Consider the following 26,101-nt stretch of genomic DNA (forward strand, 5'->3'; position numbering starts at 1 on the left):
CTACAGCCTAAGCGGGTTTGTAGGGTTAAATGTGGAAAAGTACTGACTCCTATTGCACTGTTTTGAATAAAACCATGTGCCAAGATTGCAGCTGTTTCCAAAACGACCACTAAAATCAGTACCTGATGATGTCTTCTGTGATGCGTGTTTGTAAAAAATGTGACTTGGTTTAAAGAGCCTCATCTGCATTTTAAGTTTTACTACTCATTGCAGACTATTTATAAGGACATTTTAATATCTAATGCAAATTAAGATTAATGGATTTACAAACAAGTATATAGCAATATTTCAATACAGTATTTATAAAGAGCCTGTGATTCTTTCACATTGTGCCATCTTGCTGTCCTCTGCTCTGACAGGAACCAGTACAGCTTGTGAAAGTGCTTAGAGTGAAACATGAGTAGTTTTGTTCTAAGCCACCTTTCCTGGAAAGGGGCCTCCGTCTTTTCCTAGCAGACTGGATTTAGAAAGACTGGTCCTAATCCCACCTCTTAGTGTACATGGGAGGTTCTGACACTGGACTGAGTTAAAAAAAAAGCCTTTTTTTTGGACTTGTCTAGAAATGCTTTCCACAAATCTACATTGTGCGCCACCATTCCTGCAGCCTGAACGTTTCATGTGAGAGCGGAGCGTGTCAGGAGCAGGGTCCCTAAAGCACCACGGCCACTCACAGCCCACAGGAGCCCAGCCATGTGTGAGGGAATGGGGGCCAGGCCCCCACCACACACTGTCTGAATTCACAGATCTGCTCCCACCACTGTTCACAGATGGACACGTAGAGGCCTCACATTATGTCTGTGGCCTCAGCCTAGCAAGAGTGGAGGGCTTTAGTTTGAGCACCTGAGGTGTTTTACTGTGGGCAGTGGCACTGTGCGTGTACAAGACTTTAAGCAGAAAGACACAAATTAGGGTACAGTATAAAGTAAGTTATTTGATGTCAGCTTTGTGGTTTTATTTTCTTGTGCAGATGGCATTTCTGTAATTTTACGTCAGTGATAAGGCTCACCCTATTTCTGGGCACTGGATACCTCGGTTCAGATAGGCAGTGCCTGATGTGGGCTTTTCTCACGCTCTAGCCTAGTTTAATAGGTCACGTGATAACCCTGCATTTTACATGTTAATGATTTAACTGGACTGCCAGGACAACCCCGTGTACCAGGGGATGGTTAAACAAGTACCTTCCTGCTATGCTTGTGATGAGGCATAAACTTCTCACTGGTTCCTCATACCCTTTTTTTTAACTGAATTAACAGTGTGGAGCTTTTCTAGACTAACTCACTCCTGGTGCACAGCGAGATAAGCAGCGAGGAGATGGAAGTTGATTTACAGTCATTGTAACAATGTAAACTATACTTTACTGTGGCTGCTGTCCTTTTTAGAGTACCCACAAATAAAATATGCCATGTTTATTTTAACTGCTTTTAATTTTATACAGTGGCAATAGAGCATAAAATACAAAACTTTAAAACACCTTTCTGAAAGTCAATTTTGGTTTTAAGTCAGTTAAAAGAACTCAAGGATTGAGCGGCCTGTCAGTAAGACTGATGGCAGAGCATTTTGGAAGTTACATTGTGTACATATTAACACCATTTCAAGTTCCACCCCAGAAAGCACCCTCCTGCACTGTACAACCTACATTCCAGTTATAAGCAGCAGAGCTCCAGTAACCTCGTCATTCAGCTCTCTTTATTAAATAGTGCTGCTTTCGTCTTTTCCTAGAAAACAGAAGCTCCCAGAGGCAGTTGTACTTGTCCCAGGAGCCAGGATCAACTCAGAGCACCAAAATATCCAGGCTCAGCTTTTTCTACTCCCATCTATGGCCAGAGCAAAGCTTGGCTTCATTTCACTGTGTAACTAAGCTGTAGCTCTCAGCTCCTGAACAGCTCTTCTGTATGTTTAGCTTGAGGTTTTTCTTCATCTGTGGCTGGAGCCATGAGCTCAGGTGGCTGGTGCAGGTCTGGCAGCAAATAACTGCTCTGGGGAAGCCTCAGAAGGGCTTTCCTTGGAAAACAGGTTATGTGCAATGGCTTATCCCGTGTCTTCCCGGCAAACAGGACCATGAGGGTGTGTGCAGGCCCCAGCTGCTAGAAACGTATCCAGGGACCCAAAACAGCTGGGGAGAAAGGTGTCCACAAGCATCTCTTAGAGCAGCAGAGGTCAACGATATACTTTTGGCAACTTGCACCCCACAGTACTTTGTACCTTTATTTTCTTGCCTACACCGTTTCTACTCTAATTAACACATACTCTCTTACTATTTTACTCTGCTGCTATCTACTGGCTATTTCAAATTCACTGGACTACCTATTCATAGAGGCTCCCACAGCATGATTTACTCACTTGTCCTGCGCTCTTTATAATGGCCACAGCATGACGTAAGCAGGTTTTGCTCTCTTAGCATTGCAAGCTCATTTGAAACAACCAACCCTGCACAAAAATGTGCTACTACTTAAAATTTAGCTGACCTCTGCAGCAGATTCAAGTTTTTCCTTTGCTTCACTAAGAAGCAAAGTGCCTTCAGATTTTCTTTGGGCTAACATTTTGCTTAAGTTAAATTTAAAAGAAAGACTTCAACATGAAAATTTCAGTATCAAATTACACACTGTAGTGCAAGTTACAAGTAGAGCTCAAATAACTGATATTAACTTAAGGGTGTATCACCATCATCATTAACATGTACACAGATTTTTAAGATGGTCAGTTATGCACAAAGAATGCTGTATATATAACTTAGTGTTAATAAACTAAACCCACCACGTAAGTCTGAGTGGAAAGCCAGGCTTGAATGCAAAATTAATACCTGAGTATAACGGTCCAATTTATTCCCCTTGACAAATCACATACAAACATGTTTAGTGCCTCACTTCTGCCTCACATAGGGTCTTTCTGTGCTGTAAGAGACCACTCAGTACTAGTGCTAATTGCAACATAAAGTATTTCAGAGAAAGGAGCTCAACAGTCTTTCACGCAGTGATCTCAGTTCACTAGGATTTTTCAATTAAAGTCTTCATTTTTCCTGTGGACTTCAGCATGTGCGGCCCAAACTGAAAAGGAAACCAGAAACATGTTCAGATTGCTTTCAACAGAAACTTTGCTGAGCTACCATCCATCCAAGCTGTAAGTAAAAGCAGAACTTGGGCAGAGATAATTCTCTCTACCATCCTGCTCCTCTGTGCGTGGATTTCACAAAGTAAAGGAAAACTTGTGTCAGCAGTTGGCTGAAATCGCTCAGATGAGGCAGGTAAGGACCTGCTGGAGCAGCTCTGACTAGAGACAGCTCACTCTGCCACAGCAAGGTAAGAAGACAGATGCAATTATCTTTACAAGCTGACAACCAACTGCTCTAGCACCAGTTTTACAGTATTTCTGTTCTTACTCTACTTTGCCTTTTTCTGCAAGTCCTTTTCAGAATGATCACACAAAGATATCAACAAGTTTGATCTAACAAAGAAGGTACATACTGGTAAGTAACTGATGGACAGATTTTATTACCTCATTAAAGATCAATGCACTATCATCCTACAAAAATCTGCAATTTCCTTAGCTATTGAGAACTTGATCCTTAATCTCAAAATGTGGACTGTAAATTTTGAAAATGGAAAGTCATGAGAAACCTCTGTGTAAATAAACATTGCCAATTTCTGTTCTTTTCCTTAAAGCCCCAGAGATGTTGGGGAAAGAAGTGATTAATTCTAGGGAATATCTAGCTTTTTAGTTGTGAAAACCAGCCTGAACATTACAGAAATACACCTTTAAAGGCCAAAACCAGATGACAAGTAAGTCAACATCAATTAGCAGAAATACTCAAAAGTCCTGAGATTTGTGGCTTGGGAATGTTATTTTCCTTAAAACTCCATTCAGAGGGGATCCAGCTTTTGGAGTTTTATCTGCATTTTTTCAAATTTATAAAGGGTTCCATAGCACAAGGCTTCAAGGATTGCTTACAAATAAAACTGATCTATACCAGCTTGTTTCTTAAGTAAGTGTACATTGCTAGAAACTTGTTCCTTGAACATTCACTGCTTAAAAACCTCTTCAGTTTCAAATCAGTCTGAAACAGTAGTCATTAACTTGTGCCATGATGTGGATTTTAAATACACTTTCACTTTAATGTTCTCACACTATTAAGAAACTGCTTTTATTTACTCAGCATTTCCAATTATTAGAAGAAACTCCCTATACCGTGATCCTGCAGGCATTATGAATAATTTGCTTTCTGCATTCCCAGGAATGGTGACATGGTTCAGGATCTTGCTTCAAAGTTTCACTCACACTGCCTGAATAGTTAAGGTTGGTGGTAACAGGCAAACTCAGTTCATATTTGATTCCAGTATGAGCCCTTAGCAATGGAGTTTTCAGAGTATCACATGCTTGTGGCAACAGAAAACACTTTTGTTTAAAAAAAAAAAAAGACAAAACTGTAACAGGACTTTTTAGACCTAGGGCCAAGACAGCACACAGTCCTAAGATTTGAAACTAAAAACACAGGGTTGCCACAACTCCTAGCATATCAGCAGAACTTCACAGGGTTTTGTGGACTGGGATGCTAACTTGTGGGTAACTGCATATGTTGGCAGAAAGAAAGACATACGTTTGTTTTCACAACTATAATTTAATCCAAGCATGTGTTCAGAATCACAATACTCACCAGCACTACCTCAGTCTGTGTCTTTGTTTCAGTCTTTGGAATCACTTTTTCTGTTTCGCTTTGGCTGTCACTTCGGTATCGATGAGCAAATTTCTTTTTGAGAGCTTCTGCTATTAATGCTGCAGGATCTGCAGGGTCAGCCACTTTAGGTTTTGTACTTTCTGAGGATCTAGAAAAGAAAATAAGAAGCATTAACACAGTCCAAAACTTAACCACTTGTGAATGCTTTTGCATTCTCTTTGTCAGACATTACATCAGCAGCCGTCTCACCTTGAGGTAGTTCCAAGTCATAAAAACAAATGCAAATGTTGGTATATTAATATTTATTTCTATTTATTACCTTTTCACCGAGCGTAGTTTCACACTGTTCATGTCTTTGAGGATTTCTAGCATGTTTGGTACTTCAGACTTCTTTGGCCCGTTTTCCACCACACTCTGGCCAGAGTTCGTTTTTTTGTTTTTCCTTTCTTTAATGAGATCGATGGCAGACCTGCTCTGCTGCAGACCCGAGGGAGGGGGCGGTGGCAGAGGAGGAGGTGGCGGCGGTGGAGGAGCAACAGGGACAGCAGCTGGAGGAACCGGACTTGACCCAACTACAAATGAAACGAGCATTACACGTCAGTTCACTTGGAACTCCCCTTTACATGTCACAAATGCCCAGGTAAGAACATCACTGTAATATCTTCAATTGCCTCCCCTCTGCCACCTTTAGACTGTCACATAACTTCTTCTCACCTAAGCTGAAAAGCCACATAAACATCCTTCTTGAAGAGTGAGAAACATCCTTTAAATTTCCAGTTCAAATTCTAGGGGCATTCGTGTCTACTGCAGTGGGATGGATGTCATGACATCTTTTAGTTATCACAGAATATTCTGAGTTGGAAGGGGCCCACAAGGATCATCAAGGCCAACTCTTAAGTTAAGGGCCCATATGGGGATCAAACCTTGGCATTATTAGCCCATGCTCAAACCAGCTCAGCTCATCTCAGGGTCATGTTCTGCTCCTGCTGTTACCAGTATTTCACTTTCGTCCTGAGAGGCAGGTACTGAGCTGGAAGTCACAATCTGCCAAATGTGAGCAATGTTTCTCCTTACTTATCATCACAAATACGAAATTACCATACAAGATTTTTAGACATAAATTTCAGAGCTCAAACAGCGCCCAGGTTGAACCTCATACCAGCTCTCCAAGGTTAACGATTTTGAGCTAATCATCTGTCTGAAGATTGAGATTCTCACAATAATCTTGATTTCAAGTTTCCTGTGCAGTTTAGGTAAAAATTGGTGTTATAAATGTAATAGCAGTAATAACCTGACAAATAAATGAAGATACCTCTGCTCAAATGCACGTTTAAAGAAATTGTGAAAACCATACAAAACCAGAGTTTTGAAGCTCGGGTTATAACGTGTGTGAAGGTATGTACAGACAGACGATACAGACGAGTCTTCTGTTTACGTGCTGGCAAAGGCATAATGCCATTACCACGTTCTACCACAAGAGGGAAGTAAAGATGATAAAATCAAATAAAAAATACATTATTAGTTATTTCACACACCCCTGTTCCCCACCCTTTAAAATCCAGGAGAGAAACTATGTGATCCTTAAAACTATTTCATAGTTTTGAATATGAGCAGGTCAGGAAAGATAAAGAAACTACTCTCAGTTCACAGACAAAAGCTAAACAAGAGCATCTGAAGAATCAGAATATAATTTTATACACAAACATAGGCAAAACTGTACTTGCTAAGTGACCTTAGGAAGGAGTTAAAACCAAATGCCTGTCATCTGCAGTTGACAAGGGACATCTCCCACTAATCTTTGAAGACTTAAAACTGGAAAGCAGTCAGAGGTGAGGGAAAGAGGAAGAAGATTCAGGAAAAGAATTATTCTGTTTACTGCCAGAAATGGTGCACCACTTCTGCTTCCATATGGACAATGTGTCTGATCCCAGAGATGATTCCAGTAAACACTTAATTGCCTTTTCTGTTACTTGTTACGTACATTACATATTCCAAAAGTATAATTAGCATCTTGTATGAATACTTAATGATACCAGAGAGCTTATTTCATGGCTGAATGGAAAGACTTCAGTGCTAGTAATTAAGTAACATCCTTTTAGTTTGGTTTAAGCCATCATGTTTATCATGAGCTTTGCTCTGAAAGCTGTTTAATACTACTTCTCTCATTCACAGATTCAGAACTCTGGCAGGCTTAACAGACATGAAGACTTTTGGAATACTAGAAAATACAGAAAATCTGTCAGGTCGCTTGTCTTCAAGACCTGTTCTGTACCTCTTGGTTAGTGTGCCTCGTCTGTCTACCAGACTAACGAAAACAATATGGAGAAGGGCTCAGTGTTGCAGTTATGTCACAAAAATGAATTAGCACAGTATTAATTAAAAAAGGGACAAATCCATTAACTAATTTTTGCTAAGAGTACAGCAAATTTAATACCTGCTGTCAAGTTCTGCTGTTCTTGCAAGGTTACAATTTTGGCTATTTGTGCTCTTAAAGTGGCCAGTTCATTTTCTAGAGCACTGATCTTCTGCAGTGCTTCTTCATTTGCCATCACTGCGCTCCTGGGCACTGGTTCTTCTTCCAGCGGGTTTTGTAAGGACACTTGTCTGCGTGGAGACCTCCCGGAATGATGTGGCTCCCCTGAGGGAGGCTGGGCTGTTTGTGACCAAACTTCTGATCTGTAACAAAGACATCACAAGCTGTTTTAAAGGCTTTGTAATAGATAAAAAGCTAAAGCAACGTTACCTACAAACTCGGAATACAAGCTGAAGACCTGACTTCAAAAATCTCTTCACACAAATCACTTCCACCAACACCTTGTGGAGCCTAAACTGAATAAGAGCTTCTGGTCCTTTCTGTTTGCATCACTACCTGTATTTCTTCTCTTCCCAGGCCAGCTTTTTGTAGAATCCTTCATTTCATAAGAAAAAAGGAATACATTCCCCCTCACTCTAATCTATTTCTCTATTTCATACCTATTGCATATTTTATTGGAATTAAGATTTTTTTTTGGCCCCCAAATGCCACCATTTTTCCCCCATGGGCTGCAAACAGTCACTTATTGATTCCTTTGAAGTAGGAAGAGTTTATTAGTTTCACAGAGTATTTTTTGTACTTCTTTGACTTCTGAAGGGACAATCCCCAAGTCTAGCAATGTTGGAAATATGGAGTGTGTGAAACAGCTTAGTGATGCAGAGGCTGCTTATCAGTAGATGGGCAAGGGTCATGTATCTAGTTTCCTAACAAAATAATTAGAACTATATAGAAAAAGAAGTCTTACAGTTTTGAAGAGTCCATGACCTTCCCTCCTCTTCTCACAAGATAATGCAACTCTGCTGCCTTCCTTTATTACCCACCAAAGCTCAAGCCATGTTAAACACTGAGGCATTATGGAAAAACTGCTCAGGTAAGTCAAATAAGCCCTTAAAAGACACCAACGTTTTAAAATGGTTTATCTCAATATCTGAGTAACCTGATTGAGTTGAAGATGTCCCTGCTCATTGCAGGGGGCTGGGACTGGATGGCTTTTAAAGGTACCTTCCAATACAAACGATTCATGACACTGTAAGTGGAACTGATAGGGATTGATGACAACAAATTATCATAAACATTAAAACTGCAAAATATGACCACATTACTTAACTCCTTAATCCTCCTTAACTTCAATCCCAAAACTTCCCAGGCGTGTCAGGATTCCATTGTTTATTCAAACATGAGAGTAAAAATGGGGGCTGGTGATAGGACTTTTTCAAATGTGTAGAGAGGCTCCAGAGTAATACAGCCCTAGTGCCCCATCGCTCTGGATGCATGGATTAAGCTGCTGTGGATGCTCATCACATTAAATCTGCAGTTGTGCTAGACCTAAAGCAAGAGCCAAGATTAAAGCTAGAAATAACTCCCACCTTAAACCAGGAGTTGATACAGATTTGAGTCTTCTACGACACTGACAGAAAACATCAGCATGACTTGCAGAAATTTGATCAAAGAGAATTGAATGTTTTCAGGGATGATAAAATTTAGGTGTTGTTACCTAGACAGGAATGGAGAGCACCTAAAGCTGAGAACAAGATACTTCCTACAGCAGCCACCTCCCTGCTCTCCCTAAGGTGGAAGGAGCCAGCGGTCACTTCGCTCTTTATTACTGCTCTGAGCAAAAAATACCCTTTTTTATTTAGCTATTCTGCTCCTTTAAAGTTTCTATAAGGCGGGTTTTAGTGTTTTAAGGAAATGTCTCGATTAGAATCTAACACTGTGGAAAAATATTATGCCTGAGTTGTCATTACTGCTCTGACTAGGGCTGAGGGAAAAATGATGTGTCACTGAGTTGCTTCCTCTCCAAAACTGCATTCATAGAAAAAAACAATGTCTGCAAGACTGTTTACTGAATTATACTGTGAATAAATATTTAACAGTAACACCTATGTGATCTTGTTGAAACAGAATTTCAAAAGCCTGGAAAACACCTAATGTATACTAGCTCCACTACTGATGCTGTGCACAGACATAATAAACAGTGCACATTGAAATACTCCTATTTGCTAAGTAATTCACTTACATGCTCCATTATAAGCTGTTTGCCTCAAGGTCACTATATATCTGCAGGATTATTTTAGTGCCATCCCACATCCATCTGTCCCCCTTCCCCGCTTCCCAGGCAGACGTTTCAGCAAACATGCAAGTCCTGCATCTTTCGTAATAGGTTCTTGGAAGCACCAAGGAGCTATTCTGCCTGTTGTCTCCATTAAACATAATAACTTTACAGTTCAGTCCTTAAACAAGATGTTTCTGTGCAAACAAAACTAGTATTGGGCAGTTAATTTCCTTTGTATCAAATGGACTTCACAAATAGTGTTTCCCAAACAAGTGTTGATTTCTGTGACTCCCCTCTGTGAAATGAATGTGGGCAGTGCCAGAATGTTTGTTATGCAAAGCTTCACTGTAACAAGTCATGTTGGAGGGCATCTAAGTCATTACTAACCTATTTCATGCTTTCAAATTAAGAACAGTATCCTCCAGTAATCTCTGAAGCCAGCAATCTCTGCCCTTCTCTGGAAGGTTAGTTTATTTAAAACAAAAAGCTCCTCTGCGCTACAGAACTGCACCTTTGTCCCTGGCTAATCTGAGCAGCAATTTGAGTAGGATGGAATAGAGAACTTATCCCTTCAGCCAACCTGTTTCATGCAGTGACAGTGAACCCTTGGTCCCACACAACAGTACCTGTCCCACCACTCTGGACACACGTGCTCACGTCTCCCTGCCAGTTTTCTTTATGAAGGTTAAAGATGAAACACCAACCACAATTTTACAATTGTACTTAACAGACTGCGGAGCCTTAGCTAGAAAGGTGAAAAACAACGTGCTAATTACTGGACTGTCAAAATGACCATTGCTGCTAATGAGGAAGCTGTGCAGTACTGCCCCGTATCTCAGAGCTGGAGAACCAGTGTTAGCAATTGTCATACTGCAGCAGACATTTTTGGGGGGACAAGGATGATTGAAGCTACTGCATGGAACTCTTTGCAATACATAAATAAATAAACCCCACAGTCTTCCTTTTATAAAATCAATCTCCTGTATATTTTCAAACCAGTCCTTCTTTCACAACCCTGTTAGTCTAACTTCTACTACTTCTTTTCAGGACCCTGCCTCTGGCTCTTCCCTCTCTCTTCTCCCATCATTCAAGTGCTCTCAGTTAACTGCAATGCGCAACAGCTTCTCATTGGAGAGAACTGAGGTTTCTTCCTCTCAGTTCAGGAGTTCAGAGAGAAGATCTGAGAAACATACCTGAGCCTTGTAGAGACTTCTCCTTCTTCTTCAGCAACCCATCCCACATCTGCAAAGGAGGCCACTGCATCTTCTCTAAACTGAGCAGGACGGTTTCCTTCCGTGACATGAGAAATAAGCTAAATTTTAAAGACAAGATTGAAGGCCTTAGAGTCAACATTCCCAGCCCGTGCCACAGTTATTTTACCTGATACTTCTACTGAGACTACATGTCGCTATTAACACATACATGCACAAACACATCTGTAGCCTTAGCACACTTTTTTCTGTCCTGGGCTTGGTCCAGAACTATTTCACTGACTTCAAACTATTCAATCTAGTCTGCTGAACACTTTACAGAGGTTCAGGTACTATCACATGACACTACTGAACACTAAAAATCCAAGGCAAATTGTTACCTTAAAGACAAACAAGTATCAACATTCTCCCACAGTTTGCTATATGAACTCTAACAATATGTTTTTAAATTACGTTCACGACCAGTCGTTAAAAAAGACATTAAAGCTACCACTACTTCTTAAGTCTTTTGCTCTGATTTAGTATTATTTTGAAAGTGAAATTTTGTTGAAGCTTCCCTTTCCCTCCAACTTCCAAAATTTCTGTACAAGAAGTAAGTACATTGCACAGGAAAAGCAAGCAAACTGAACAAACGCCAAAACCAGGCAAAAAAGCCATTTTTACTAGCTCAGTAATCACAGAGACTGAGTGAGAGGTAGGATGCAATCACAACGTTACACACTATTTGCTAACAATCCTATTTACAACATGCCAAACAAACTGACCGTTTTCCAGCATGGTTCTGGCCATTAGCTTTACAGCTGTTTGAAGCCAAAGGTGAGCAAGGCTCCAGAGACTGGAACCTTTCTTAGACTTCCAGCTAAGTGACGTAAAGCGAGATTTGAAAAACTGCTCAGACCGTTAGTACCCGCTTCACAGCCACAACGCAACAAAATGGTTTCAAATCTGTTTTGAAATTCTGCTTCCCTGGGTTAGACAAGGGTATGTGTGCACAGTCACTGGACCCCTGAGCAGCCTGGGCTCAGTACCTCAGCAGATAAAAGCTGATGAACCAATTTTCAGTAATTTCTTCTGCTCAGTCTGTACTTTGAGTTAGCTATCTCCAATGCAACCATATCCCCTCTTTTCTTGTATTATATAGAATCACAGAATTGTAAGGATTGGAAAAGCCCTCTAAGATCATCAAGTTCACCTGTTAACCCAACACTACACCCAAATCCACAGCCAAATCTGCACGAGTGGTTGCAGCTGTTCAAGTGCTGCCTGCAGCTAGCAGAGGGCCAATAGCTGGGAATACTGACAGAGCTGGTGGTAGTAGGTACCAGTCTGTGAAGGCAGCTTGGATCCAGCCCATTAGCACTTAATTTTCAAGGCAAATCCTCTCTGTAAGGGCAAACTACTACGTAGCAGCAACTATAAAATGTTGGCATTAATCTGAATTTGTAGCAGACCCATCACAGTAGGACTGCAGTCTGGATGCGGTGAAACCATTTCTCAAGAACATCCATATATACTTTAGTTGTAGCCTTTGATACACAAGTCCCAGGAAGAAAGAAGTTGTGGAACTGAGGCTGTTTTCCTCCCAAGGAGTTGTTACAAACAGCTTTAGAAATTGAGATTAGTCATCTTCACCTCACACTTGCACAACTTGTACGTTAGCCTTTATCACAGCTCCCAGGAGTGTGTATTGGCACCGTCAGATCATTTGGAAACAACAGGGTTTTTTCCAGGTAGCATCAGCACAGATGGTAATATGTTTTTCACATTAACAGTTGTGCCTAATACCATTACAGTCTGCCTCTCTTTAAAACAGTCTAGAGAATACTATATTGCATGTTAGGATTTTTGCTGTTTGAGGTTTCTTTGGTTTTTTCTTTTTAAAAATAAATTGAAATTTTCATGACTGCCACATCTGTATTAATGTTAATGGCAATTTAAAAATCCTTAATTCTTCAGCCACTTCTTGCAGGTGATGCAGATCTTCCTGACAGTAACGGCCACATGAGGAACTATTACCATTAAAAGACTGAAGCCAAATTTAAATAAAGGCACTACACATACTTGAATCAAATATAATTTTATAAATCAACAGTAAGGAAATACATTTATCACTGCCAGATTTCCTGCACTCTGAGATAAATAACTTCTAATCCAACATTTAGGAGCAACCCTTCTGTTATATTACAAGTTTCTTCTTACTTTTTTATTCATATTTATATATAAGCAGAATCTGCTTGTTACCCCATATACAGAGGTTTCTTTTCTCTATCCCTTAAAACAACAAAGCCTTCCGCAGCACTAGATTTTGAATTTAGGTTAATGCAAGCTTTTTGCTTTAATTTAAAGGTTAAAAGCCAACATCCATCTCTTTACACCTGCCTGTAAACAACTCTGTGACTACCCTATTCCTCCAGTCAATTCCAGGTGAAGAGAACAGACAACTGCTCTGCCAGTACCTGAAATGGAGAACAGAGCGCTGAAAACAGAGTCCCAGTTCTACTGGAAGGCAGGAACTGAAAGAATCAGTGAAGTAGCCTGCTTTTCTTTCTCTGCAAACTACACAGTTGCTTCCCCCACTTTGTTCAGCACAGGCTTTTTTGCCGGTTGTAGTGTGCTCATACGCTGCCCACACAGACACACAAGCCTGGGGGTTTCAGACCCAGCACGAATTTCTGAACACGACACACACTGCACTGTTTTGACTGTCACAGAATCACAGAATATCCTGAGTTGGAACGGATGCATAAAGAATCACCGAGTCCGACTCCCAGAGAAAGAGCCAGCCTCGCCAGTGTTTCCGCCCGGTTTCGAACCGGGGACCTTTCGCGTGTGAGGCGAACGTGATAACCACTACACTACGGAAACGCTGCTGGGGGACAGGGCAGGGCAGGATCCCCACTTTCTGTTTGCTCCATAAAGTGCAAAGTAGAACAGATGCTTTTATACTTCTAAGAACAGAATAAAAACCTCTAGTTTCAAACTACTAATACAGTTATGTGTTAGACATTTGGAAATATTTCTTCAAGTAAGACGAACTTGCTATGATTTTTCAAATTAGCCCAGTAAATTCAGATGTTTGCTACATGCGCACCAATTCCTTGGGAGCCTTTACTGAGTTATGAGGTATCCAAACAGACAGGAGAAGCATGCGACTAAAACAGAGAAGCTGTAGCTGAAGGATACAATCTTCAGAGACGCTACTGTAGGTTTGATTGAATCCACCTAGACTATACTGGGTAGTTTATTTTCTCCTAAAGACTACAAATAAACCTAAAATATATGCCATACAAAAGAACTGTATCAACCATTTAGAGTAGTAAGGTGAGCTCTGCCGCCTCTTACTGAACACTTAAGCAGCATTTAGCAATTAATTTAAATGTTTACTACGGCAAGATCCATACTATGGCAAGAACCAGAGACAGAACAGTCAGCAGACCTCAAACATCAAAATTTTAAGCCACTACTCTTTTTTTTTCCAGACTAGCTGAACAAATGCACTCTAGAAGATAAGTATGAACATTAGAGACATACTCATTCAGTATCTTTCATCCATTTATCATAAAGAAAATGAAGACTTGTGGTCAGTTTGCTGCTCTGGGGTTAGAAACAGTGATTACATACATGCACCCTCAGATAAAGCAAGTAAGATTTGTATTTGTTTTTTCAGATAAAGTGACTTACAGCAAGGTTCAGTGCATGGTCCTTTCAGAAAATAGCCAAAGCTGGCAAGGAAGAAAGAGGAAGAGACAGCTATAGGAAAGTGTCAGTTGCAACAGCATGAAAATGATCAAGATCAGTATTGAACTTTTAATGCTGAGATAAAGACACAAAAAACAGATGTTAGCATCACAGTTACATGTTCACCAGTTTATATATTAAAGTAGTTTAAAGTTTCCATAAACCACATAACTTTTAATGTGTTTCAAGGCTCAAATTTTGAAATTCCTTTTTCTAATTAAATCAACTCTGACAAGTGTACTTCTATTTTTGGGATCCTTTCCTTTCATCTAATAGAAGGTGAATGCTTATACTTTAGTGTCCATGCAAAGCTGACTGAATGTTTCTTTAAGAGGAAAAAAATGCAAATATTATACTTAACAGAATTCAGACCAAAACATGTATATGCATTTATTTATTTATTTGTTTAAACAATAAAAATATTCAGGAACAGATTCACCAGATATATCTTACTGTTCTTTGCAAGGCCATAAACCAGAAATGTCTTCTTTTATGTACCATATTAAGAGAAGGTAGTATTTGGCTAACTATCTGCATATGAGCATCATCTTCCCTTGTGTAGCCTTTACAATACAGCAAATCAGACACATTATGGGAGGACTTCACTTCCTTTCAAATCCGAGGCACAGGCAGCCCTATTGCTGGCAAAACTACTACTACTACTATTAGTACTTCTAAAGTTTAAATCCAGCATGCCTTTTGTTGCCCTTCTCACCTGCACAAATTCCTGTATCCTCCCTTTTATTTTTCAAGTTTCACCAAGCCACTATAAATGTGAGATGCCTGCCCCTCCCCACCCCCGTTTCTCAATGTACTTATTTAAGAGAGGCAAAATGTTAGTGCGGCTTTACCATGACAACAACAAGGCTTCTATGGTAATCTTAACTATCTAGTTTTGCTACTGTAATTTCAAGTCTAAACATTGTTCATACATGTCATTTAGGATAAAGAAATTAATTTAAACATTGAAAAATTTAGCTGTGTGGAAATTACTTTATCTTAGTGGGGTAGATGATTCCCTCCATTCATAGTTATGCTTCCCGTCCTTGCTCAGCCCATGAAACATTCCTCTCAACTTGAGTTTCAAGTACTAAATTTTTCCAATTCTATACCCACCCCCTACCCCTAACACACACAGAGTTGAAGAGATTATGTGTAACAGCTTCCACTTTTCCATCTGTTCCTGAAAGACTCATTATAAAGAGCATGGGTTTTCTCTTCCTTCAGCTTTTTACCCTTGCTCTTTACCCTCCCCTTTCACCTACACAGCCTTGTATTTTAAACAAAAGCAGAGTACTTGTATTATCTTATTACTAATGTTTTACTTTCTGATAAAGTTGTTCATTTTCCCAAATATTTTTAACACTGTTCATCTTTACATGCCTCTTAAGCCTAGCTTGTAAGTATTGTTTATAGAAATAAGCTTCAAAAAACATTCTCTTTTATGAATGTATTTTTTTCAATTCAGTTGAACTGGAAGCAGAAAGAACTGAAGTAGGCTAATTCTCCTATGTCTAGTTTATCATATTCTGCTTTTACAAACCTTCTAGTCAGTATAGTGAAACACTATAAAAACATGTTTTAAACTGTTGAGAACACATACCTGAAACTGAACTCTTGGACACTGTATAAGAGAGAGGTTAGTACCAATTTTTCTCACAATACTTCGAGATGAACCATAAGGTTTGCTTGACCAAAGCACCTGGATGGGAAGAAAAAAGAAGCCAGCTGTTAGGGAACAGATTTTTATATCATATTGTAATAGTTCTCCTTTATCCTTCAATACTATGCTTGTGATTTACTTATTCCTTTCATGCTAGAATAGAATACAACATATATACACTGAAATCTGTATCGGTGAACTCCTTACATCCTATACCTGAATTGATACAAGATTTCTTTGTGTCATTACAATATAGCTATGGCTGCTTAAGGTCAAGACAGACTTTGCATTAAATTTAAACTCAAAGCAATAAATCAGGTAACACAGAAGAATTCAAGAGTGGGAAGCCTCTTCAAAAACATAATTTGTTGATTTTCAAGACAACAAAGAATCTACATCAGGACAGACAGCTCTTTTAATGGGGTTTCAAGATAAGACACTCAATCACTGAAAACTCCATAAAGTTATGTAATTCTACCTGTCCCAAAATATCTCTTTTCTTTTTTAATTAAGAGCTGTTCTACAACAGGAATAGCATCCACCAGTCTTACCAGAAATAACTATCAACTATAATAAACCCGAAAATGTAACTGTGAAATTAAAGAGCAAAGGAAAATAAAAAGCGGAAAAGAAAATGAAATTTTTTAAGAAAGAAACCTTGTCCTAAAAAATCACACTCAAACATTCACCTAGAGAAAACTCCCCATGGCACCTCAACACACCTTGCTTCATCAGAACTGTTTCTACTCTGCAATTTAGATTTCCTCCACATTGTTTCAATGGGGATTAAATTTGCTTTCTTTTGTTGCATTTAATGTTTGCTCAATTATTTATCATAATTGCATGAAATGAAATAAAATGAGACTTCGATCCTAGGAGAATACTTCGAAATGAACCAGAATAGAAGTAAAAAGTACCAGAGAGAGGTATGAAAGATTTCAGCACAGGGAAAGGCAACAAAAACAATGCAAAGAAGAAAAAGAATAATGAGAAGACTCTAACACAGGGTACATTGTTAGTAAACAATTAGAACACTGTATGGTAATTTAAAAACTTGGCCAGTGTTTACTTATGGCTGTAAATATGAATTTACCACTGAGACATTTTAAAGGCTCATAGCTTCAAGCAAACTCAACATCCTGTTAGAAGGTTGCCTGACAGTGAACATTTAGATAAAGTCCAGGCTATTAATACTGAAACAACCCTTATCTGGCACAGCAATATTGCCTGTATTGCACTGTAGCACAGCCGTGGGAGTTACTCAACACACAGCTAAACTAGTTACAGCAGATACACTAAGCAAAGATCACTAGTCTTAGATGTTGAAGGTTCTATTACAAAGAAAAGTTTATGCTTCCTGGTATTTATCCCCAGACTACCTCAGAAACTTTACACAAACATTTTGCCTATTTCTAAGCAAGTATCTTTCCCTCCTCTGGCTTTAAGAGGATATAAAAATGTTGACAAAATAAATGTGCACTGCACATATGCTATTCTAGATACATCAGGGCCTCAACTTTGCCATGAATCCACTCAGATCTATTTTTTTCACTCAATGAAACATACATCCTGTTGCTCAATACTCTGCTAGGTCTGAACACAAATGTTTCAATGCAGAGTATTGATTCTGCACTTTGGTTGCCCCAACAAAGACCTCACGTTTGTGATCATCACATGACTGTTTGTGTCTGAGCAAACAACAGGTAGATCAGTGGCCTTCAAGAAAAAGTCACTGACAAACAGTACCACAGTAATACAACTGATTCTGGTGTCTGAAGCAGAAGTGTCGGCAATAGACTCAAAGTGATATGGCATTGGAAAAAATAATACCAGTCACGGGAAGGCTTAATTACAGAAGTATTTCCACAACAGCAAGAGAGCTCAGACCACATGCTGTCTTACCAACGTAAGTGCAGTGCATTTTAAACAAGTGGCAAAACTTGTTTAGAGATTGCTCAGACCACAGACAAGATGGTGACTAGCACCCAGATACTCAAAAATATTTGGTGCCCAAATGCCCTCAGGGCTCTTCAACCACAGTGGCCTGGTGCACCAAATGACCCAGTTCTGGTAACTCAAGACATGCCAGGACAATATTTTCATGCAAGCCATGCCACAACATCTGCAAGGAAAGTCAGTGCTCTGCTCAGCTCAGCTACTCAGTCTCAGCACTGCTCTAACCAAGTTCACACAGCTTCTTGTTGACTTGAAGCACTGGCAGAGCAAGTCTGCAAAATATTACTTAGTCATACACTCTTATTACATCAGTGTTTTGCTGCTGCCCAGAACAGCTGATATTTGGAAATGTAACTGCATTATCACAAGCTTGATATAAGTAGAGAATGGTGGGAAACAGACTAAAAACTTGTTCCTCTCCCTATTTAGGCTGAAATTGCTGAATTGTGCAGCAACACCCATGGTAATGCTACATATTCTTATACTTTGAATTTTTAAAGTTACATAAAAATCTCAGATCAAAGTTCAAATAAAATCCCCAAATACAGACTCTTGTTGGCAACTTTAATTTGCAATGCTAATTTTGCTATCCGTAAATTCCTAACACCAATAAAAAGTTCTAGCACAATAATACAAAGTACTGCACATAGCTGTTAAGGATTTCCCCACTGTTAAAACATTAAAATATTTTAACAACTTACAGGGATTACTGCACTGAGGCCAACATTTGTACTCAAAATAGCTTCCTAAAGGTCCCAGTGACAAAGCAGTTGATGTATAGCAGCTCTCTCTCTCTCTCCTGAGCATTCAAAGAAAACTATGTACACACTTTCCTCCAAGAGGAGAGCTGTGCATGCACATTCCTCTGTTCAGCCAGCACAGAACACAGCTGTCTTGCTCTCATGTGCTGTCGCACTTTCAGAAGAGGCAAATAAAGCACAATTATAACCATCTCAGTTTCATGGGCCTTTTTGTATCTCCAAGGGAAGAGCAAGAAATATGTTTTTTTATCACTGGAAGTTCTCCTTCAGCTTCAAAACACACACAGAAGTCCAGCATGAAAGGCAGTGTTTACAAAGCAAACAGTTTATTATTAGGGCTAGAAGGAACTGCATAGTTCTTTTAACACATACATTACTGAATACTTCAGTGTCCAAGCTCTAAACTTCATGATTTTCCAGCAATGCAGAAGCAGTATTGAGCATCCTGCTACAACTGACAAGCACAAACCAAAATACACGAAGTGCTTTCTATACCTGATTTTCTGAAAACATAAAGGAAGTTTGAAACACTTACTGATTCCATCTTCAATCCAACTTGTTCAAATGCCATCCTAATTAAGCGCTTAAGCCAGCAAATCATCTGGAATGGAAAAGGCCTTTCCAAACTTGAATTTAAGCCTTCCAAACCTACGGGGCTGCCGAGGTTCCATAGTAGTTCTGAAACGAGACACAAGAATTTTAGATGCATGTTGTGGAACATACACAGGAGTAAACTGCTCCATGTATTCCTAAAAAAAAAAAAAAGCTCTAGAAACAGTTAGTGAAAACAAGACATACTAGATGACACCAATTCCTGGTACTGCAAAGCAAAGGCATTCGGAAGGCATTTATTTACTCAATTCAGCTAACAAAGCCTTTTCAGTAGGGTCATTTTTATAGAATCCTAGAATGGTCTGTGCTGGAAGGGACCTTAAAAAAATCATCTTTTTCCAACCCTCCTGCCATGGGCAGGAACAACTTCCACTAGACCAGATGGCTCAGGGCCTTATCCAACATGGCCTTGAACACTTCCAGGGATGGGGCATCCACAACTTCTGTGGTCACCCTGTTCCAGTGCCTCACCACCCTTGCAGTGGTACATATCTAATCCAAACCTATCTTTTTCAGTTTTAAGCCACTGCCCCTTTCCTATCACTACATGCCCTTGTAAAAGTCCCTCTCCAGCTCTCTAGTAGCCCCCTTCAGGTACTGGAAAGAAATCAAAGCAATTGTAAAGTTAACATTTAAAAAGTTGGGAAATGATTGCTCTAAGCGAGCATCAAGCCCTATGGAATGCCTGCAGGTGGGGATCAGCACTAAGATTCAAGTGCCATACCATATCTAAAACTCATTTCTATGCAGGATCTGACTGCAGAAAGCTGACCACCTCACTTGATTCACATTCTCTGACAGCTTTGTTGTTTCTTCTTTTTTCCTACAACTAAGGAGAGAAACATGGAAAAATGACTAATGCAAGAAAATGACAGGAAATACTGTAGATGTGGGAATTGAAAATATTCAAGCAGTTTATAAAGCTGGACAGATTTCAAATTTTGTCTATTTATATACACTTCCATTCACTTAAATCAAGATGGTTTTATTGCTCCTTTAGTGAAAATAGTATAATTTTTCTTTAACTGTGTTCAACACCAGTCGTAACTTGGATGGCACTGAGAAGTGTATGCCACCAAAACCAGAAAAGGAAGCCATAGATTTAGGTTTACGTTTGTTTTGTGTATCAGGCTGGAAACAACGCTCTGTTGAACCACCCTGAGCAACATATTTGTAGTATGAACAACAGTGTTGCTGAAGCCACTCTGAACAGAGACTGATGACTAAAGTAGTGTAGCTGCAAGGAACCGGTACTTGGGAAGTTGGAAAGCCAGGAGATGGAAAACCTATGCTGTTTGAAAGTGCCCACAAGCCCTACAGTTAAACCATCACTGTTTCCATTACAAATTTTTTTTCAACAGTTTGTGGTTCCTTAGTAATAACCTACTTCTTGTGGAAACTTGGCAGAAACAGTGCAATTCTTCAGTTATCTTTTTTTAGGCAGGCTTAAAAAAAAAAGTTGATATTAAGTTTCTCATCCCCACAGATAATAAAATACATTTCCCAACATGATTTTCTTTTGTTCCTGAACAAACTAGGAAGAAACTACTAATCTACACCACGAGATTAGAATGGAAATTGCAATTGTTATAAGAAAAACAATAGGGAAGAATAATGGGCTACCTACCAAACAGCCATGAATACAAGCTACAGTCATTCATCATAAATAAATAAGTCATGGACTTCTCTATGGAACTCTGGAGAAGTCTGGTAGGGGAGCATTACCATCTATGCGACCTATTATTCCTTTAGGCATCTGCTATTCTTCCCTTAGACAACCTACCGTATGGACTGTGTGGATCTTTGATCACATTGCACCTGCTGCGTTCTTAAAACAGGAAGAACACAACTCTTTCTAGGTGCCTCACATTAGATTTGGCATCATATCTGGCACTGTAGACATGCAGTGACATAAAAGAGACAGGAATGCTCCTTTAAAAGGGGAAACCTGATCCAAAATCATCATACATGTGACACACTCCACCTCACTTCAAAGTCCAGACTTGTTGAACATGCAGTGTGGAAATCAAAGGGAAGAAAAACGGAAGCTGTGTCAAGACATTCAAACAAAAGAGAAGAAAAGGCAGAGTACTGCTGAGCAACTGCAAGGCAGGGCTGGCTGAGAAAGGCAAGTGATAGGGCTAAAAGGAATTACTGTATCCTGAAACACTGCTCTTTCAACAGATAGCCAGGTTGTTAGTTTAAAAATCCCCAGACAAAGTCAGAGTCATGTGTTGTTTCAGGAAGTGAAGAAAAGGTCTGTATTTTGTTTCTGATCAACTGAGAAGCCCCAGTCTTTAATAACAGAAACAATTTGGACAGAAGTAAAAAGAGAGTGTTAAGAACTTTCTCTGAGAAAACCAGAGCAGGTTTAGAAAGTTTCCATGAATTCAAGAAATTTAAAGGCAAAGAGGTAAAGGACCAACACAAAAACTGACAAAACAACCAGTTAAAGGCATAAAACCAGATGTAGAAAAAAAGTAGCATAATATGAGGATGACAGAACAGTATAAATATGAAGTAGTAAGCTAAAAAAAGGCTAAGGTACAAAATGGGTTCCAGCTTACAGACATAAAAGAAGCCCTACACACCTATTGGCAGTAAGAGACAAGAGATACAGCCACAATGTAACAGGAGAGGACAGAAAGCAATGAGAGATATGGATAGTCAGTATATTCAGTGTTTTAACTTGAGGATGGTAGAAAAGACAGACAGATGGTAGAATGGTTTACAGATAGCTCTGAAAAGTTATAAACATCCAGGACAACAGTATCTAGAGATTTTTACCTTGCAAAGTACAGAAACCAGCCAAAGCGATTTCTGAAATATTAGTGATGAATTTTAGAAACTTGTTCAGTGAGGTCCAAAAAATCCAGGAATAAAAGGAGCATGATGACACAAAGCATTGGAAATAGTCCAAAACACCTATCCTGCCCTAAAACATTAAGGTGCCCTTTGATAATTCCAGGTTCTAAGACTCTGATGACCAAGCACAAAAGAGCATGCATTGAAAAAAACAAATAGTTCAGTAAAATGAATATTTATAAACTCTATAGCCTAAATACTTCAAGTACCTAAGACTGGGGTCATCAATGCCTTGCTCTTGTGAATGTCCTGCCTGCTTCTGCAGCAGAAAGTGACTGAAATCAGTCTGTAAGAGTGCAGAGTACCACCCAGTTCCTGAATTAGTTTCCTTAGTTTATGGTACTAAGGAAAACCACCATGTTTGAACGACCTCCAGCTAATCTGTTATCTAAATGGAAAAGGCTTCTAAGTAAATCAGCTTGATATTTTTATAAAATTATTAGTTCTACAGAATTATCCCCAGCCAAACTTCCTACTCATTTCTTCCAGGCTATACTGCATTACACCTTTCTTCACCAAACTTAGATATTTCACAATTGGTTTATGTGCCAAGGACAGACAGAGTTCATTCCAAAAGAAACTGCTGGACAGCAAGAATGGAAGTGTTAGTAAATTTTTCTCTCCTCCTCTGTATACATGTCAATTTCAGAAGCAGGAGTTAAATTTTAATGCTTTTAGTAATAATACCTCTTTTAAAATACTGATCTTAGTGGTATTTATCATCTATTTTCTTGGTGCTACCTACACTAAAAATAGTAGCAGTTGAATTCCCCCAGAATTTCCACAACTCAATTACTACAATAAAGAGCCCTGAGTAACAGTAATATTGGTATAAAAATCCGTCCTTCTGCTCTGCCTCAGCAAAACTATTACAAGCACAAGCAGCAGTCACAGACAAGATTACCAAGAGATTTGAAGAACAGCACAAAGAACTACATTTCACTGCACAAAGCACAAAGGGATTGGAATTTCACAGGCTCATTTAAATGAAACCCCAAAATTAACAATGCCAAAGAACTTTCTTTCTGATATGGAAACACGCAGGAATTCCCTGGTTTAGAAATTAGGAGGTCTACATTTCCAAGTGTAGGGATCCTCATTTTAGCCTCCTTGAGCTCTCTTTTGCCCCTACTCTTCCCAACCACTTTTGCAGGTTTCATTCAATACTGCCATATCAAATATCAAGTCTACAAAGCTGAGAGATAATACCACTTTTAAATTACAAAATGCTCATTAAATAAATATAAAGGCTTTGGAGTCTGTACACATAAGACATAATATTCAGTAAATAAGAACAGGAGCCCTTTGCCAGGCTTTCTAGTGAGTCCTACACATGAAAGATGAAAAAGAAAGAGAAATCAGATGCAACTGCTTTCAAAGTGAAACTCTTTTATGTATATTTTCCATATTTGTTCAAGTCGCTTTCAAAGCATTAAGTTCTCACTCTTAAAAAGAAATATGATATTCACATTTTTCCTACTGAAGGAAGTTTCTCTCATTCACTTAATATCCACACAAAAATAAAAGAGAATGACTTAATGTGCTTGATGGAGCAGATCAGTTTTAATAAAGAATAAAAAAGGGCATGAAAAAGGTCTAGTCTCTAAATTGAAAGGGTACAGCATAAAGAAGTACAAAATTTTCAAAGAAGCATGGGTTCAAAGGAATATCACCACCAAAAAATCAAACAGATCAGGCTCCTCATTATTTCAGCAAGAACTAGGGCAAGCATATCTCCCCAGTCTTTTAGACTGACACATGAACCAAGCTCATCTAATGAAATTACAACCATAAGGAAACATATTTAAAAAGTAATAAAGAAAGATAAAGCCAACAAAACATTATCACAGCAACAGCCAAAGGGGCAGGAACAATCTCCTGAAAAAGGACCAGATCCTCTCCTCAACTGACACAGACCAGTTACAAGTTACTTAAGTATGTGTTTGTCAGAGGTCACACAGCCAAAAGCAGAGGTCTATTTTTTGGTGTGGAAGCCACAAATAATGAAGCACCCAAGAACTTTCAGAAACACCTGTTTGGAAAGATATGCAGAGACAGACAAAAGTCAGTGAATACTGCAGAGACAATCAAGAGCTTAGCTAAGCTAGTACCCGTGTGAAATCTAAATGAGAAATTGAAAATGATACATACTTGCAACAGAACTTGCTAACGCTTTCTTGAAAACATAGCCCCATCATGCATACCTGAGAATGCAAAACCGTATCCATCACATCTCACTCACGTTAACCTATCCTGCCAACTAAGGACAGAGAAAAAAAAATAAATCCATGTTTCAGCACTAGTTTAATCAAAAGCCTTTGCTCAGCAGAGATCGTACCTGCACAGTGCACTGCGATACCACTGAGAGGTAACTGAAACCCTTCACCATAAACCATGTGGTATTACATGATACGGACACAGCCACACACCTACACTTCCCTGCCAGACGGACAGACCTCCCCGGTAATCGCTGTGAACACCAGTCTTTCTGCTACAGCTTCAAGAAACACCACCATGCAAATCTGATTAACAAGAGGGTGTGTTTGTCTGAAAAAAAGCATTCAAAATACCCAATTTTCCCCCCGGAAATCTCTCTTTGTAACAGTGTTGAGTTCCTACACACAGCAATCATATTTTAGCTAGTGACCCCTACAAAGCAAGTTACCTACGATTCAGCAACAACTAACTACAACTTTTAGAGATGATGTGCAGATAACTCAGCTGCCTTCTTTTTTTCTTTATCAACTAGCTAAAAAGCAGTGGGGATCAAAAGACACAATTCCTTTTCATTTAGTCTTTATAAGTCTTGCCTTCACAGGGGCTGCAGAGCCCTACGGCTGCCTGAGGACAAGCATGTAAATAATGTTAATGAAGTCCTGCTGACGCTGTCAGGCCCAGGTCAATGCACTACGGTTGATTTCAGCATTCAAAATCTACTCACGCTCAATATTTGAAATTTCAACAGCTTGATAAACAAAATGAAAACAAGCGTCCAGCAAGTTACTTATTTATGACCACTGCAGAAGAACCTGAGCCCGGCAGCACTATCACTGAAGGTGTACAAAGCAAGGAGCATAAATTTAAAGAAAAGGGAAATAAAAGCACCAGACTCCTCAAGGCTCATTTTCTCTCTATACATCAACTCTGTATTTTACAGCCTGCTTAAAAAGCTTCCCTCAACTTTCCCCGGATTATCTTTTATTTACACTATTCCTTGTGACCTGTCACCCCTACCGCAGCAGTTCGCCTGTAGGCACGACCGCTTCGACCCCGGCACCCCGAGCCGCTCCCACGGCCTGGCACCTGCCCTGCCCCGCCCGGGACGAGTCCCGGGCGCCGCCACGCTCCCGGCGGGAGGCGGGATGGCCCTGTCCGGGGACAGTGGCCTGTACCTACCGCCGGCCGAGCGGCACCGCTGCCGCACCTCTCGCACCTTCTCCCCCCCCGCACCGCCCCCCGCCCGGGATCGGCCGCGCCAAGAGGGGTTCCCATGGGAAGTAGAGCCCTGTCCCCCCGGTCCCCCGGTCCCGCCGCGCCTCACCCGCCGCCGCCGCCGCCGCCGCGCCGCCTCACCGCTGCTCGCGCGGCCGCCCGCGAGCCGCCCCCGCCAGCCAATCCGCGGCCGCCTCGGCGCCGCTCTGGCCAATCGTGGCCGCGCCCGTGCCCGCGGGAGGCGGGACTTGGAGCGCGCCCGCCGTGAGGCGAAATACCCGGCAGGGGCGGGGCAGCGCGCGAGGTCACGTGACAGGGACCCCTCCGCTAAGGGCGGGGCCCCGGGAGGGTGTGGGGGGGGTGAGGTTGGTTCTGGTTCCGCTCCCGCTCCCCACATGGAGGTTCAGGGGTGACCTCACTGCTCTTTACAACTACCTAGGAGGAGGTTGTAGCCAGCTGGGGATCGGTCTCTTCTGCCTGGCAACTAGTTGACAGTATGAGAGGATGTGGCCCCAGGCTGTGCCAGGAGAGGTTTAGGTTGGACATTAGGAGGAATTTCTGCACAGAGAGGACGATTAAACTTCGGAATGGGCTGCCTGGGGAGA

At 40.3% G+C, this 26,101-nt stretch overlaps 1 protein-coding gene and 1 non-coding gene across 2 annotated transcripts; both read right to left on the reverse strand.

The window, feature by feature from the left end:
- Positions 1–1,405: 1,405 nt before the first annotated feature.
- MTFR1 (mitochondrial fission regulator 1) lies at positions 1,406–25,314 on the reverse strand. The gene is made up of 8 exons (XM_050312923.1): positions 24,269–25,314; positions 19,123–19,265; positions 15,811–15,909; positions 10,452–10,570; positions 7,104–7,345; positions 4,989–5,241; positions 4,649–4,817; positions 1,406–3,044 (listed from the first exon to the last, which is right to left on the reverse strand). The coding sequence occupies exons 2-8, from the start codon at positions 19,186–19,188 to the stop codon at positions 2,985–2,987; spliced, it is 1,008 nt and encodes a 335-aa protein (XP_050168880.1). The 5' UTR covers positions 19,189–19,265; positions 24,269–25,314; the 3' UTR covers positions 1,406–2,984.
- Positions 13,262–13,334, reverse strand: TRNAV-CAC (transfer RNA valine (anticodon CAC)). Its single transcript has one exon. It is a non-coding gene; the product is annotated as a tRNA-Val (tRNA).
- Positions 25,315–26,101: the final 787 nt, after the last annotated feature.

This window comes from Myiozetetes cayanensis, unplaced genomic scaffold (genome assembly GCF_022539395.1).
Source record: "Myiozetetes cayanensis isolate MyiCay16 unplaced genomic scaffold, myiCay2020 scf1, whole genome shotgun sequence".
In the NCBI taxonomy this organism is placed as follows: domain Eukaryota; kingdom Metazoa; phylum Chordata; class Aves; order Passeriformes; family Tyrannidae; genus Myiozetetes; species Myiozetetes cayanensis.

Bases quoted from the DNA above. Each gene is read 5' to 3' on its own strand.
- MTFR1 (XM_050312923.1), bottom strand. From the start codon at position 19,188: ATGATTTGCTGGCTTAAGCGCTTAATTAGGATGGCATTTGAACAAGTT. The intron at 15,910-19,122 runs GTAAGTGTTTCA...CTTCCCATCCAG, and splicing joins TTGGATTGAAGATGGAATCA to GTGCTTTGGTCAAGCAAACC. The intron at 3,045-4,648 runs GTGAGTATTGTG...TTTCCTTTTCAG, and splicing joins CACAGACTGAGGTAGTGCTG to TTTGGGCCGCACATGCTGAA.